Raw genomic sequence first — 15,905 nt, 5'->3', positions numbered from 1 at the left:
CCTTCCTTCCTTCCTTCCTTCCTTCCTTCCTTCCTTCCTTCCTTCCTTCCTGATTTTACAAACAGCTGACCAACATCTTTTGCAACATTCCATAATGGTTTATTTCCATCCACTTTTGTTTCAGCTGGCACTACTCATGTTGAAGCCATATGAGACAAAATATTGGATTTATTCTGATGCAGGTGTTTGTTTTAGAACTGCAAATTATACACTGATTCTATAATATGATTGATTGATTGATCGAACAGCAACTCATTTACATTTTTTTATTGTTTCTTAATACCAGAAAGTTGGGATAAGTTATGTTTTTGTGGCATGTCTGTGATTTATCTGTTTTAAAAAATACAAAATTAAGCAACTGAAGAAAGAGAGGTGATTCCATCGTTTGGGCCAGGGTTTGTGCTCGGAGCATTTTAAGTCAACGCTGACAAAATGAACCAGACATCCTCATCAGTGCTGTCATAGAAATAATTTATACTGCAGCTTCACTTTGTGCCAAACCATCAAAGACAGAGAATGAGACTTGACACTGAATTTGAGTACACATCGTTTTACAAAGGAGTGTGCACTGCAGCTATGCATAATAAATGATCACCTTAATGTGTGAGTGGGTGAAATATTTCAATATTACCCTTTATGTTCCCACCTACACAAACTCAGAAAGCTGCAGTTGCAGCTTTGTTTCGGCCCATTCCTCTGTTTGCCCTTCTGAATTTACTTTCATTTCGCTCTCTCTCCTTTTCTTATTTCACCCCCACAACCCTGCAGCAGTGCAATGCTGTGGCTCGCAGTGCTTTATTTATCATTGTGTACCTAGAGAGGACATGTTTCATCCACCAGGCCATGTTGCTGTGCCCGATCGATCCTAAAGTGTCTGTTGACTGAATAATGGAGCTAAAGGGAGGGGAGGCAGAGACAAAAAAAGTCCTTCTCTTTCTGTCTCTAACAGCCATAATTACATAAAAGCTACTTTGCTCTCAAATTAGGTTTTCCTAAAATATCATATAATCTGCTTTGTTGGATTTATTTTCTAAATATTTTGGACATGTAATGCAGAACGTACAGCAGTGACTCAGATATCAAGCAGAGACAAGATAACAAAAGAGTACATTTCATTTCAAGACTGAAATGTTTTCTTTGCACGTCTGTAAGTTAGCACGTTCTGTTTCTACATCTCATTTTCCCAGTCAGGACTAGTTTTCCACCTCAGCTACAAAGATGCAAACCTCTGACGGTTGGCCCCTGTTGGGTTTTTAATGCTTTAATTGGAGCGCTGAAGGCTAAGTAGAGGTTGTAAAAACGGTGCTTCAATAATTTCTCTCCAATTGCCAAAATACAACATGGTTCACGTCTGTGGAACAAAACAGAGAAAACCTAATTAATTAGAAGCCGACTGAGTTCTGGTTCACGCGCAGGCTGATTGTTCTGAAAGTGTGACGACCCAGCAGCTCAGTTCACCAAAATAAGACTTTTATTTTCCCTTAATACCAGATCTTTCGGTTCTGTATTATTTTTATTTGGGGAAAAAAATGTAAAAGCCTAGCTGAAGAAATGCACATCCCATGAATACAAAATATGGCCTATAACAATTTTCTCCATGGAGAATTTTTGCACCTTTGGTGCACCTTTACCGTTTTGTGAGGGATCGCACAAGTGTTTTGTTCCTGCTAACTGTACCCAGCTAACGGTTAGCTTTCTCAGATCTCTGTCTCTGAGCTAAGTACATTGTGTGTCCTAACTACTACCAGTGATCTATATTCTGTAGCGTCTTGTACTGAACTGGAAGTCTCAGTCCTCCACACCCTGCTGATGGCTTCTCCTGATCTCAAACAACAGCTCCTGGCTGCATCACAGAACATCAAGGAGACAAAAATATGCACTCAATCCTACATAAAAGAAGCTAAGCATGATGTCATTTCTGAAATTAATAAATGTTGCATTCCTATTTGTCCATCACCTGATGTTAAAGAGGGACATACCATGCTTTTAAGTCCTTCCGTTTCACATTTAAATCATTCAGTTTTGGTGCAACAAACTGAAAAACAGTAACTAAATTCAACTTTTCTGCACTCGTAGCGACTCCAAGCACACACAAAATGTATTTAATAGCTAAAAAACTGGATTTTGCATGTGTCGTCTTTAAATTTGGACTAGAAAGTTCCAGGCAGTTCCATCTGAACACTGTCCACCAAAAGATAAGCATGGATTTGAATACGTCAAATTAACATTGATTGTTTCCACCTAAAGCCCAAAGTGGTTTTATGATTGGAACTTGAACATATAGTCTATATATGAAGTATAAATGTATTTTATACAAAATGAAAGACAGAGCAGAGATTAAAAAACAGCTTGGGCAAACACAAAAATAGGACAAAAAGACTGGAACTTGTTAGAAAGAGTATTGAAGACTCCCCAGCAGGCAGAGCTGTAGCATGGATCAGTCTTTCTGACTACAATTAATATATGACTTGCATTAGAGATACTGTATTACTGTCATTGATGAATACAAATGAGGGACAGCAGCAGGGTTATTCAATACGCTCCTCTGATTGTATTTATTGTATTTTTCATTAGACTGATGTGTTTTGAGAGAGGAAAGAAGTAGGCAGAGGACAGATCCAAGGTTATTGATGGAAGCTATTAGCTCCGAGCAGCAAACTGTCAATGGAGACTCTAATACAGCCACTCAAACAATGCACTTAACATGTAACTGCGAGCAGAGCATTAGAAGAGGATTGAATGTAACTCCTGGTGTGGTCTGAGCGCACAGTCAGGCGTTCGAAATGAAAAATTAGCGGGTGATTTAGTGCTAACCTCAGTGACTTTACAGGAGAGAGAAACCAACAAATATGCAAAGAGCAGCAGAGAAGTTGAAGAGATCGGCAACTCGGGAGGAGGGGAAGTGCAGACAGCGAGAAAGTGATTTTGGGTTTTAATCTTGACAATAAAGAGGACAGGCTTTCAGCCAGAGCATTCTGGGAAATAAGTGCTTCCAGTATTAAAAACCTGGCGTTAGTTCTTACAAACCAGCTCGAGTTCAGAGACACAAGCGAAGCAGTAATTGATTCATATTCTCTGCTACTCTCCTTGGGCTGACTTTATTTTTGCCTCTGCCCTCCTCTTGACCCTGTTCATCCCTCCATTTTCATGCAAACCCCTTCCCTCCCTGCATTTTTTCCCTTTTTTGCCTCTCTAATTAGCTGCATTAGCATTTCACAGTCATTTAGTGCCATGCCGGAAGGAGCTCGGATGACCTCGGATGAGGGGTCGGAGAAGGCTCAAACACCACGAGAGCACAGATGCTCGCGTACGACTCTGCATTTATGCATGCACGAACGGTCGCACACGCATTTTTTATTTCATTTTTTTAAAACCACGAGAGATTACTGAAACTAAAGCAGCTGTTTAAAAAGAGCTGAACTGGAAGGAAGAAAGGGTTTAGTGAAACCGCACACCGAAGAGACAAAAACAGGAGAGTGTAAAGACTGGAATTTTTGTTTTATGATTTACTTAAGAGATGAAGAATGCAAAGATCAGCAAACAAAACTGAACTGTGATAGTTAGGATAGTAGAGATTTGAACAAAAAAAAAGAGGGATGGAGAAAAGAGCTGATGGAGATAAACAAAGGCCTAGGCAGGAGCATCCCCAGGGAACGCATCACCAGAAGCATTCCTAGCAGACACCACCAATCTCCAATTTCCCTCTGAAACAGCCAGACTCTCTGCTCTCATCATTCAGCTCGGGAGCACTGCAGATAGCCTCGGCTGATGAAAGTCTTACAGGGGGACTGCAACACCGCCCAGCATCCCTGTCTGCAGTTAGAACCAACATGTCTGACAGCTTGTATGCATAGGTGCATAAATAAATGCTCCATCTGCAACAGGCAGAACCAGATAGACAAGTGTACGTGTGCATGTGTGTGTGCGCGTTTAAGTGCTTTTGCCCATCAGTACTACTGGTTGATTGGTGTGTTTCTTTAGTTGTGAAGTTTTCTATTAGTTCACAAAGTAAAATTTGTAGGTGTCAGAAAGTGAGAAACGGTTTGTACATTTGATAGGGAAAACTGCCACCTACCCGTTCTGTATTGCAGTGGGATCGTACGTTAACGCCATGCCACTCTGTTTGGAGGAAACAAAAACAAGCATATTAAAAAAAAAAAAAAAACAAGAAAATAATGTTTTTTATAAAATCAATATATTTTCAGAAATTACTATAACTTATTAATGTTTACAAATGAAAAAAGGCAGGAAATCTGTAAAAGGGTTAAAAACAACAACATAATAATACAATACTGACAAACAAATAAATTAAAAACAATAAAAATAACATGCATAAGTGATAAGAATACATTATTGCAAATTGGTGCACAAGCATATCCAGAAACATATTTCATTTTCACAACGTGGCGTCCGTTCACTGCTGCATATTACATGACGTCAGTAGTTATCTGGTGCTTTATTAGAGGTTTTGTGAAAAAAATGTCATATATCATCACTATCTTAATAGATAAACAAACACATGTTTTTATTGGGACTTGTCTAATAGGTAAACTTGGGTTAGACAAAATGAGAAGATATTTGAGGAGGCAAATTTTCAGCGTATTTATAAAAATAAGTTGAGATGTAATACTGAAGAAATTTAACTTTTATTTTGAAGTTATAAATGTAAATGGGGAGACGACATTCTGCATAAACCAAAATTACAAACTCATATCCTAATAATGGACGTCTATAGACCTGAGTTTTATGCAACATGTAATTTAACTAAACAACAGAGGTCAGTGTGTTCACAACTCAGATCCGGTACTTTGCCTTTAGCATTAGAAACCGAATGATTTTGCTCAGTTCCAGAGGAGGATCAAAAATGTTCTCTATGTGATTTGAATGAAATTGAAAATGAGATGCACTTTTTGCTTTATTGTTAAAATAAATATAAATGAAATAAACACTGCAATAATTTTCTTTTTTTTACTTTATTTTTGGGGAGTCAAACTTGAGATGCTACAGCCTCAAGGTATTACACTCAGTGTCATTAATAAGGTTTAACATCACAGCAGCATGAAGTACAGTCAAGTCATCTGTAAAAGAAAGTTGCCATGCCATCACATCATTTTCAGCTACTTTAGAGATGTTACGTCCCGGCTCGTGATGGACGCAACATTTATGACAAGACCCAAAATTTAGTATAAAAAAGTAAGATGCAATTTATTTTTACAATTAAAGTGCAAGGCACTAACAATAAAATACCACAAAGGCAGGAGGTTTTCCTCAAGAATTAACTGAAACACAGCAAACATAGACTAAATAAAGTCTGAGGTGCAAAATCCCAAATAGAAAAGTCCAAAAGAAAACAAAACCCAAATTCTCAAATAACAAAACAAATTGACCAAAACTACTGGCTCAAATCAGGCATAGAGTCTCACAAATGGAATCTTTTGGCTACAAAAGTTTCTGAAGCGCAGTCACAACCAATACAATCCTAACAACCTAACAAAGACAATCTAGTCAAAAACCAACGGCATACTGCAGCTAAAGCACAGCAGCCCTGACTGAATGATTGAGCTGGCTTTTATAAGCTCCATCAGGTGGCCAGGTTTCCTCATTGGGAGCTACTGGTGAGTGGGTGTTGTTGTCCAAGGTGTGCTCCAGCCAATCATCTTCGGACAGGTAAACCTTGAAGGTCACCTCAGGAAATCCACCAGCAGAGGGAGGCAGCCAATCAGCATCTGGAGCTGGAAACGTCTAATACATGGAGAAGCACTTAAGAGCTTAAGAGAGGCAGTACATGCTTGGGGCTGTAACAGGAAAATTAAACTTAAAATACATAACCGTGTTTACAATAAAATTACAATTCTTAAATAACTGAGCCGGAGAGTTCATTTCATTATTTTCTCTTTAACTCTTTAGGCAAAGATTCGCCATTAAAGGCACTTTTTATTTGTTCATTTCCTTTGCCATGTCCAAATAAAAAAATAGTTTCTTTACTTAGTTTGGATGAGATTGTTGAGCATTTCCTCTCGTCTTTGCAAATTTTAGGCCAGCTTTAAGATATAATGATGTTTTGAATCTTTTATCTTCTCTTCCTGTTCATTCTTTCCTCCATCACCAGTCCCCATTTTAACTGTGCAGCTTTAAACAAATCATTTGTAAGTCGTACAGTAATCCATGGCTAGCTCTTCTCTCCAAATTAACTGGAGTTAAAAGGGTGCCCTGATGCTGAACTCTGCTGCAGAAATAGTTTCTTTTTCCTTTCAAACACAGTTTCTAGGAAATAATATGACAGATAGAGGAAAAGTAACAAAAAGACGGCAGAACATTAAAATCAGTTAATGCAAAATTAAAATAAAACCCCTGCAATTTTGTTTCTTTTTTTGCCTCAGCTTTTCAATTTTCTTTTTTTTAAAGAATATAAAATATATGCCATGTACAGTCATTCTTCTTGTCACCTTGGGAAAACTTTATTTTCAGTGATGATTTTCCTGTTGATCTTTTGCAACAACAAAAAAAAATCTTTGTCAGCTTTATCAGATCCTTCTATTTACAGTGGTTTGCAAAAGTATTCATACCCCTTGAACTTTTCCATATTTTGTCACATTACAACCACAAACATAAATATATTTCACTGGAATTTAATGTGAAAGACCAACACAAAGTGGTATACAATTGTGAAGTGGAAGCAAAATTTTACATGAATCAAAACATTTTTTACAAATAAAAAACTGAAAAGTGCGATGTGCAAAATTATTCAGCCCCCCTGAGTCAATACTTTGTGGAGCCACCTTTTGCTGCAATTACAGCTGCAATTACAGCTGCAAGTCTTTTAGGGTATGTCTCCACCAGCTTTGCACATCTAGTGACTGCAATTCTTGCCCATTCCTCCTTGCAAAACAGCTCAAGCTCAGTCAGATTGGATGGAGAGCGTTTGTGAACAGCAGTTTTGAGATCTTGCCACAAATTCTCAATTGGGTTTAGGTCTGGACTTTGACTGGGCCATTCTAACACATGAATATTCTTTTTTTTAAACCACTCCATTGTAGCTTTGGCTTTATGTTTAGGGTCGTTGTCCTGCTGGAAGGTGAACCTCCGCCCCAGTCTCAAATCTTTTGCTGACTCCAACAGGTTTTCTTCCAAGATTGCCCTGTATTTGGCTCCATCCATCTTCCCATCAACTTTGACCAACTTCCCGGTCCCTGCTGAAGAGAAGCACCCCCAGAGCATGATGCTGCCACCACCATATTTGACAGTGGGGATGGTATTTTCAGAGTGATGTGCAGTGTTCTTTCTCCGCCACACATAGCGTTTTGCATTGTGGCCAAAAAGTTCAATTTTGGTCTCGTCTGACCAAAGCACCTTCTTCCACATGTTTGCTGTGTCCTCAACATGGCTTCTGGCAAACTGCAAACGGGACTTCTTATGGTTTTCTTTTAACAATGGCTTTCTCCTTGCCACTCTTCCATAAAGACCACATTTGTGTAGTGCACGACTAATTGTTGTCCTGTGGACAGTTTCCCCCACCTGAGCTGTGGCTCTCTGCATTTCATCCAGAGTCACCATGGGCCTCTTGGCTGCCTTTCTGATCAGTGATCTCCTTGTTCGGCCTGTAAGTTTAGGTGGARGGCCTTGTCTTGGCAGGTTTACTGTGGTGCCATACTCTTTCCATTTCCGGATGATGGATTGAACAGTGCTCCGTGAGATGTTCAAAGCTTGGGAAATCTTTTTATAACCTAAGCCTGCTTTAAACTTCTCCAAAACCATATTCCTAACCTGTCTGGTGTGTTCTTTGGACTTCATGATGCTGTTTGCTCCCCAATATTCTCTTAACCAACATCTGAGGCCGTCACGGAGCAGCTGTATTTGTACTGAGATTAGATTACACACAGGTGGACCCTTTTGAGTCATTAGCAGTCATCAGGCAACTTCTGAATGCAATTGGTTGCACTCAGGGAAAAGAGGGCTGAATACTTTTGCACGTCGCACTTTTCAGTTTTTTATTTGTAAAAAATGTTTTGATTCATGTAAAATTTTGCTTCCACTTCACAATTGTATACCACTTTGTGTTGGTCTTTCACATTAAATTCCAGTGAAATATATTTATGTTTGTGGTTGTAATGTGACAAAATATGGAAAAGTTCAAGGGGTATGAATACTTTTGCAAACCACTGTATCTGTAGTATTACCAAACACTGGAAAATGTTCTGACGCTGCTTTATGTGTGATTCTGGGATCAAATCCTGGTGCAAGTGTTTGCTTATGATGTCTGGAGGCCAGACTATTTTAGGAGTGAGGGTCTCTGGGAGATTAGCTTCGGCCAACTGAGCATGAGAGTGCAACAAAGCTCCTCGAAGCAGCTCCTCTACAAGATGCTTCTATTAGTCAGCTCAGACTCTTAAGACCTGCTCCCAACAAATACTTAAACCTCCAACAGGTTGCTTCAAGGCCAAGTGAAGTAATTCAGCTTCAGTCAGTTTATTTATAAAGCGCCAGTTCACAACAAAACTCAGGGGGCTGTAGAAAAAACATTCACATTTATTATAAAATGCCAATTACCAAAAGTTATTTATATAAAGAAGCCAGAAGATTGCATCAAATCTACCATCCTGAACAGCACATTGGTGACAATGGAAAGGGAAAAACTCCCTTTTAACAGGTAGAAACCTCCAGCAGAACCAGGCAAACGATGGACAACTATTTGCCTCGACCAGCTGGAATTTGCGAGGACAGGAAAGAGACACGGACACAGAAAAGCTGGCACAGATGTAGTCTATATGGGGTGAAAAAAAAATAAAAAAGAAAAGCGAGCAGTCACATCCTATAGAAGCATAGAGCATAACTAATATGCCCAATATGTGTCCTAATGCTTACCAGGAAGGTTCTGCATAAACTCGATGAGCAAATCTTTAGCTATAGTAGAATATAATGAAGTGAGAAGTAAAATATATTTTTCAGTCTAAAATAATGCCCAGATTTTATCTATTTTTACCATATTTATGGTTACATACTGGAAATAAGCTAATAAATTTATATTCTGCACTTAAACATTTATTAATTTTATCACACAGTGCTAAACGTTGTAATCAATTAACAGCACATTTTTTACTGCATTTCTTAGTAGATTATTGGGAATCCATATTATTCAGTATTCGATACATCTTGAAAAATAAAAAAATGGGTCCAATAGCCTTTAGCTACCAAAACTGTATTTTGAGTCTAGCTAAACACCTATACCAAATTATTTTTACTCCTTTTTGGATACCATTTTTTTCCTCTGGCCAATGACTATAAGGGGTAGCTCATGAAATCCAAACCAACTCTCTTTTAGGATGAGTCAAAAACCACTGGACACTTTCTGTGTTCAGCACCAGGGACAGCAAACTGAACACATCAAATAAACAAGCAAAGTTCCCAGCTGTTTTTTTGCAAATTTCTGTGCTTATAATTTTTGAACCACAAGATTTATTGTGAATCTGATTGTGGCAATCGATTTCTGAGACAATTCTGGAGTTCAATAACATGCTAAATGACCACCTTCCCATTGGAAAAAAAGACTTTCATCCAATATGGTAGCTTTCAAAATAGCAGCCATGTTCTGAACATAATCTAAAAACGATATCCCCTCACCCATTACTTGCTGGGGTATTCAAATATTTTATTTTTCCTTTTTCTTCCTGAAATAAATGGGTGTCCTGAGTCCTTTGACTCACTAGGGTTTACCAAAAAACAAAAGTTTTAACTCTAGTCTTAAAAGAAGATAGAGTGCCAACCTTACAGACAAGAAGCTTGTCAGGATCTGGATAAATGACAAATGTGTAAGGATGTTTTTTTTCACAATAAGACAAATGTTGACAAGAAGACAGAAAATACAAATGACCACCACCAAGGAAGCCCTGAAAGGAAGTGCCACGGTTTCGTCTTATACGTATATAAAAGTCAAACCTGCAAACTGTGCCTGAAGGTTGAACACGCATCTCAGCATTCTGTTGTTGTAGTTCTTATTTTGTTTTACCCTGGTGTCATTTTATTCCATTTTACCACCTTGCTCTTTCCCAGCCTAAAAATAATGTGAGAATTAGGAGAAAACTTCCCTCTATCAGTAGGTGAGGACGTTATTTTTCACTCGTCTTCTTCCGTAAATTAATGCTCTGGTGTCGACACAATAAATCTGTGCTCCCTTTTGGTGCAACAGTCAATCTGCTTTTATTCCTCCATACAAAGTTTCATTTTTGGTGAAGATGACAGCTGAGGTTTTAACAAAGACATAAAAAGGATTCTATTATTTCAGACATTTTATAGTTTAAATTTATGCATTCCAGTTTTCCTATTGTAGACAGAGTCTCAGTTTCAGCCTACAGTATGTTACTGGAAATGAAAGCAGATAATAACCATGCAGGGAAGCTGTCGAGCTTTATCCAAGGCTTTCAGGTAAATGTTGAAAGGAAGATATGAGAAATGGAACCCTGACTAAAGACTGATGATGTTGAAGAAATGCCTCATGAGATGTTAGTTTTCTAACATAATTGTTTTACTAGGATTTTTTATTTTACATTTCATCTTTAAAAGGCTCAAACATGGCTAGGTGCACAACAAAGAAGCAATTAAAAGGAACACAAATTACTGGCAGTCTTAAGATGGTCATCAAATATATTATGAGTATTGTTTATTCAGCTTTGTTCACTTGAAAAACACCTCTCTAATGGAATGTTCTTGTTTTATGGGGTCTATCAGCAGACAGAGGTTCTGGGTAGAGGATGGGGCTGAATATTTATAACATATCCCGAAGCATACTGGCACAGAACTGGTCCAGCTAGCCTCATGCCAACGCTACAACTGTGACTGGTCACAGAAACAACCTAGGGCAGATGTGAGCCCCTTAGCTGCATCTGGTGCAGTTTGATGGCTGTGTTTCAGATAGGTATTGTGTGGTGATGACACAGGAAAGTATCTTGGGGACATAAGAAATATATATATATATATATATAAAAGCACAATGCCAGTTTTCCTTCCACCCCAACTCCAACCCAAAAACCCTAAATGTCTACAAGCAACTATTGGCAGTTGGCACAGGCATCAGTGGTGAGAGCATTCATCCCGCCCCTTGCATGCCATAAGTGCCCACTGCCGAGTCCATATACGTAAATGTCATGAGGATGTTATAAGTGAATGTGTACAGTAAAATTGTGGCCCAGGTGGCCATGGCAAATGGAGATGTACAATTGTTGCTCCTTGTAATGCACCTGCACCCCAAAAGCCCTACACGGGTGGAGTTGAAAATGAAGAGTGTGGAGGTATGTGGTGAGGGATGGGATGAAAAAATGACTGGGGGAGAAAAATGCTCCCACAGGGAGTTAGCTCCCCGACTGACCAAGGTAGTCACTCCCGTTCCCCGAGACCCAGGCAGTGAGATCCCAAAACCTCTTCCTCTGGACAGACAGCCAGGCCCGGGGAGACCTAGACTACGGCTGAACAGAGCCCAGGGGACCACCAGAAAGCAGGACCAACATTCCACCCACCCCAGAGCCGTCCAAACTCCAAGACCTGACCCCCAGCTCCATAGCCAGCCCGCAACACAAGGAAGCCAACGAAACCCAGCAAGGCAGATTCAGCTGAGAGTGCCCACCCAGCCGCCAACAGCGCGAGGAGGCCACCAAGAGCAAACCCCCGCCACAACAAAGGGGCCAACCAGCCAACCCAGCACAGCCCCTGGCCGCCACCATAGGCCATCTACACTGCCCCACCCCAGAAGACATACTACACCCACCCCAACATTCAGACAACTCTCAGAATCTATAGCACACTCAACACCCATGCTGAGTCGACCTGCCCCCTCCCACGGGCCACTGGCCCTGCCCCCAGCCAACCCAACCCTCTAGCGCCCGAGACCTGCAACCCACCAGCGCACCGAAGGCCCCCAGCCCCGAGCCTAGCACCAGAGCGCAAACCGGCCCAGAGACCCGGCAACATGCCCGCCAGGGCCTGACCCCCCCAGCCCCACAGCCCAGGGGCGGCATGACCCCAGAACACCAGGCCCTTCGCGTCCACCCCAAACCCACCCCAGCACAGCCAGGTCACCGGGTCAGTGACCCATGACCACCGCTACAGACCACCTGAGGGCCCGCATGCAGCCACCAGAAACTATCCCCCAGAATCACCAAGGCTCCCCCCCAGGGCGAGGGCCATGGCCTCCCAGACCAGGAACCCCCAGAGACCCAGCCCCCGAGGGCTCCCCTGACACCCCGATACCCCCCCACATCAGCCCCAATGACCTCATCCATATTGTGGCATTTGCTTTGTGTCGTGTGGTGCAGGAGAAGCTGAGCCGAAAATCAAAACTTGTTTCTGGTTCTAGTTATATTCCAACTCTGATCTATGGTCTTGAGGTGTGGATCATGATCATAAGAATGAGATCTCAAATACAAGATGATGACGTGAGGGTGGCCGGGTTCAGACTTACATTAAAAAAAAAACTCTTGGGGCAGCTCGTCAGGAAGCTGCTGCTCTTCTGCATTCAAAGAAGCAAGTCAAGGTGAATCAAGCATCTGATGCCTCCTTGGTGGCTCCCTCGAGAGATTTTCCTGACTTATCCCACCAGCAGGAGACTCAGAACTCACAGGAGGGATTTTGTCTCCTCTCTGGAGAGGGAACATCTTGAGATCTGGAGTTGGAGAGCCTCCTCTGCCAGTTTCCGTTTAATGTTAGATTAAATAAAGAAAGTGGCTTTGCTTTATTTACTGAAAGCAAGAGCACGTCGCACTCACCAGATAATATTATATCTGTCGCTTTCAGAACCATTTTTGTCCCAAGCTCAGTTTGACGAGTCGCTGACCCACATCGCTGCCCACATCTCCTGCCAGGACACCGACTACAGGCATTCAATTTCAGCTGAAGAGCTCCTGTTCAGTGGACATCATTCAGGAAACAGTCCCATCAGAAAATGTGTCACTACGTCACATAGTTGAGTCTCAAGCTGCAAAAGTTCAGATTTTCCAACTCCAGCGCTCAACACGTGCATCAAATGCTTGAAAGGCTTCAAAACGCTCCTCAGCACCTCCCAACACCTCTTGACGTGCGTCAACCATAGACTTTGCAGGTAAACCTGATGCCCCTGATGCTTAAAACTCGTTTGGTGTGAACACAGCATTAGAGTTATGGCTACAGTGTTATGGAGCAAAGTTCAGATAAGTAAAAGTGCTTTATAAATACAGCTGAGTCAATGTAAATTAGGAACACATCTAAAATGATAATATGAAATGGATCTGTTATCAGAAGGTTGTAGAATGACTTTTCTACACACACACACACACACACACACACACACACACACACACACACACACACACACACACNCACACACACACACACACACACACACACACACACACACACACACACACACACACACACAAAATATTAAAGAGATTTAAAATGCTTTTTTGCTGTGATTTTTCCAAACTGTTGTGACTGCTATGTGAATTTTCTTTTTCATATGCCTCACCTCTCCCTCCCGTGTCCATGGTCTGCCATTCTGGGGGTATTTGATCTGGGTCTGCCTCTTCTTCTGACCTCCATCGGCAAACTTGCACAGCAATGGCTCAGCAGGAGCTACAGAGTGAACCGTGAAGAGATGGAGACAAGCATGAGCACAGAGATAGATGAAACATCTTAAAAGAAGGAAAAAAACTAAGATTGTTTTAAAGATTACATTTAAAGACACTTTGCTAGGCTGTTTCTTAAACGAAAGCATAACATACTGTTTATCAGCTAAACCTGGAAACTGTACTCAGGCTCATTTATCTCCTCCACACCTTATCCCAACATCTAAACAACAACATTATCACTCTATCAGTACAACCTCCACAAACTAGTTAAAAAAAAACAGCCTTGACATCGAATCAAAGCCACGGGGTAATCTTAAGAGCATGGTTCAAATAACAAACCAAGCAGTCATACTTCGTATGCTAAATTATCCCCACACTCTGACCTGAGGGCAGTGAGTGCAGATTGCAATGGCTTCAAAGAAAAACATGGTTCTTTTTTTTCTGGACCAGAGAAAGCAGAAAAGCTTGATTACAAAGAGGATTAACGGAGTGTGACCTGCACTTCAAAAGTTCACCAAACTTCAAACTGCTGACTTCCAGGGTGGGGAAAAAAAAGAACAGCAAAACTGGAACAGTTTTATCCCAAAGATAAACAAACCAATCTTTGTGGCACATCAGTTCATTCTCTTTTAATGACATTATTTAGATATTGTGAAAGTCAACAAGAAAAGGCTTCTATTCCAGGAAAACAGCAACAATCAGAACAATTCATTGCATATTTATTACTTAAATAAACTCCTGTTTCATGTGATCCATGGTGCTTGAGTTGATTCCTTTACTTTTAGAGAAACCAAACAAGAAACAACAAAACAAAGGAAAACACTAATCAACATCAACATTTACATTTAGCCACAGTAGCTCAAACACTCCAGTTCACATTGATCAAAATAAATCTTCCCTTGCTACAAAAAACAAGACAAATAAGTTGGTCAAACGTAGAATTAGATAACAAATAGACAAAAATACCTGATTATGTGGTGGTTACATCTACTAATTAAATGTATTACTAAATAAATTCTCAGGTAGTACTGTTATTTACATAATAAAAATATAAATTTTAGTATAACATACAGTAAATAAAAAAATGAAGAACATCATTTGATGCTGATAATATACTGTTTTATATTAACTCCAAAAGACAAAAATGGGTAATAAGCAATTTTGCCTGTGTTTGTGTGCGTGTGTGTTAGCAAAATAGCTCATGGGCCATTAGAAGAAATTCAAGATGGTGGCCACAAGAAACTGACCTTAAAAAGGAAAAAAATGTCTATAACTTGCTGTAGTTTCTTTTAAAACTACCTAACTATTGGACTCAACCCTATCTGTCTGTTAACTGAATATCTCAAGAACAACTGAGTGGGTTTTAATGTAATTATCAGAAAATATTAATTAAATGAATGTCTACAAACAACTAGTATTTGACACCAATTGGATTGAAAATGGTCACCGCAGCAAAACGATCTTGACAAACACAAACATGGCTTTTAACTCGGTAATTTTGAGTTAAGACGTGTTGTAATAGTTACTGAGAGTCATTTACAACAAATACTCTGAACACTAAGAGATCGCATAAGATATTGCAGTATTGTACAATAATTGGGCACATAATTTTCAAGGTTCGACCAATACAGTATATTATAACTATTGCTCAATATAAGATGATCTTAGTTAAAAACCCCAGAAACAAAGGCAGCAAGTGAAAATGCATTTGTCGAAATGTCAGGCCAATCCAATTCAATTCAATTTAATTCACTTCAATTCAATTCAATAATACTTTATTAATCCCAAAGGGAAATTGAATGCTGTAACTCATATTATCCTGGTTTCTTTAAAGAGTTGTTTACTGATGGCTGTGGCAGGAAGGCTCTCCTGTAGAGGTTCATCTTACAGTAGAACTGAAGAAGCTTTGACAGAAGTCACTCTGTTGTAGAAGGACAGTCTAACGAAGGGGGTGCTCATGGTTGTCCATCATATGGTCAAAAAGCTTATGTGAGTTTATGTTAGGGCCTGGAGTTCATCCAACTTGTTCCCCTACGATCTCACGTTGCCCATCATGATCGATTGAAGAGATGGTTTGAACTTCCTCCTTCTCTCTCTCCTCTTTGCTCCTGCTCTGCATCACAGCATCTCCTTTTCAACTCATCTGGGATTCGGGGCTGTAGTTGAGACTTTTTTTGAGCTTTTGAGATATTAAACAGCTGCTCCAGATTGTAACAAACCTCCATGTTTCTATGGTTATGCTTCATAGAAAATGTCCAAAAGCAAAACAGATGTTAGTGTTGCTGCACAGCATCAAATAGCAGAGGGAATAAT

General features: G+C 40.2%; 1 protein-coding gene across 4 annotated transcripts in view; it reads right to left on the bottom strand.

Annotated features, from left to right (window-relative positions):
* The window catches only part of LOC106514237 (RNA-binding motif, single-stranded-interacting protein 3), a 199,289-nt gene that overhangs the window by 24,323 nt on the left and 159,061 nt on the right, over nt 1–15,905 (bottom strand). For all 4 annotated transcript variants that reach the window (XM_014003398.1, XM_014003400.1, XM_014003399.1 and 1 more), the window contains exons 7-8: nt 13,490–13,596; nt 4,076–4,119 (exon numbers count right to left, since the gene is read on the bottom strand). In XM_014003398.1, the coding sequence (XP_013858852.1) occupies nt 4,076–4,119; nt 13,490–13,596 (151 nt within the window). The remainder of the gene's footprint in view (nt 1–4,075; nt 4,120–13,489; nt 13,597–15,905) is intronic.

The sequence above is a fragment of the Austrofundulus limnaeus genome, unplaced genomic scaffold, assembly GCF_001266775.1.
Source record: "Austrofundulus limnaeus strain Quisiro unplaced genomic scaffold, Austrofundulus_limnaeus-1.0 Scaffold18, whole genome shotgun sequence".
NCBI classification, from domain to species: domain Eukaryota; kingdom Metazoa; phylum Chordata; class Actinopteri; order Cyprinodontiformes; family Rivulidae; genus Austrofundulus; species Austrofundulus limnaeus.
The sequence above is the reverse complement of the archived record's forward strand: the minus strand, read 5'-3'. Positions and strand labels throughout refer to the sequence as shown.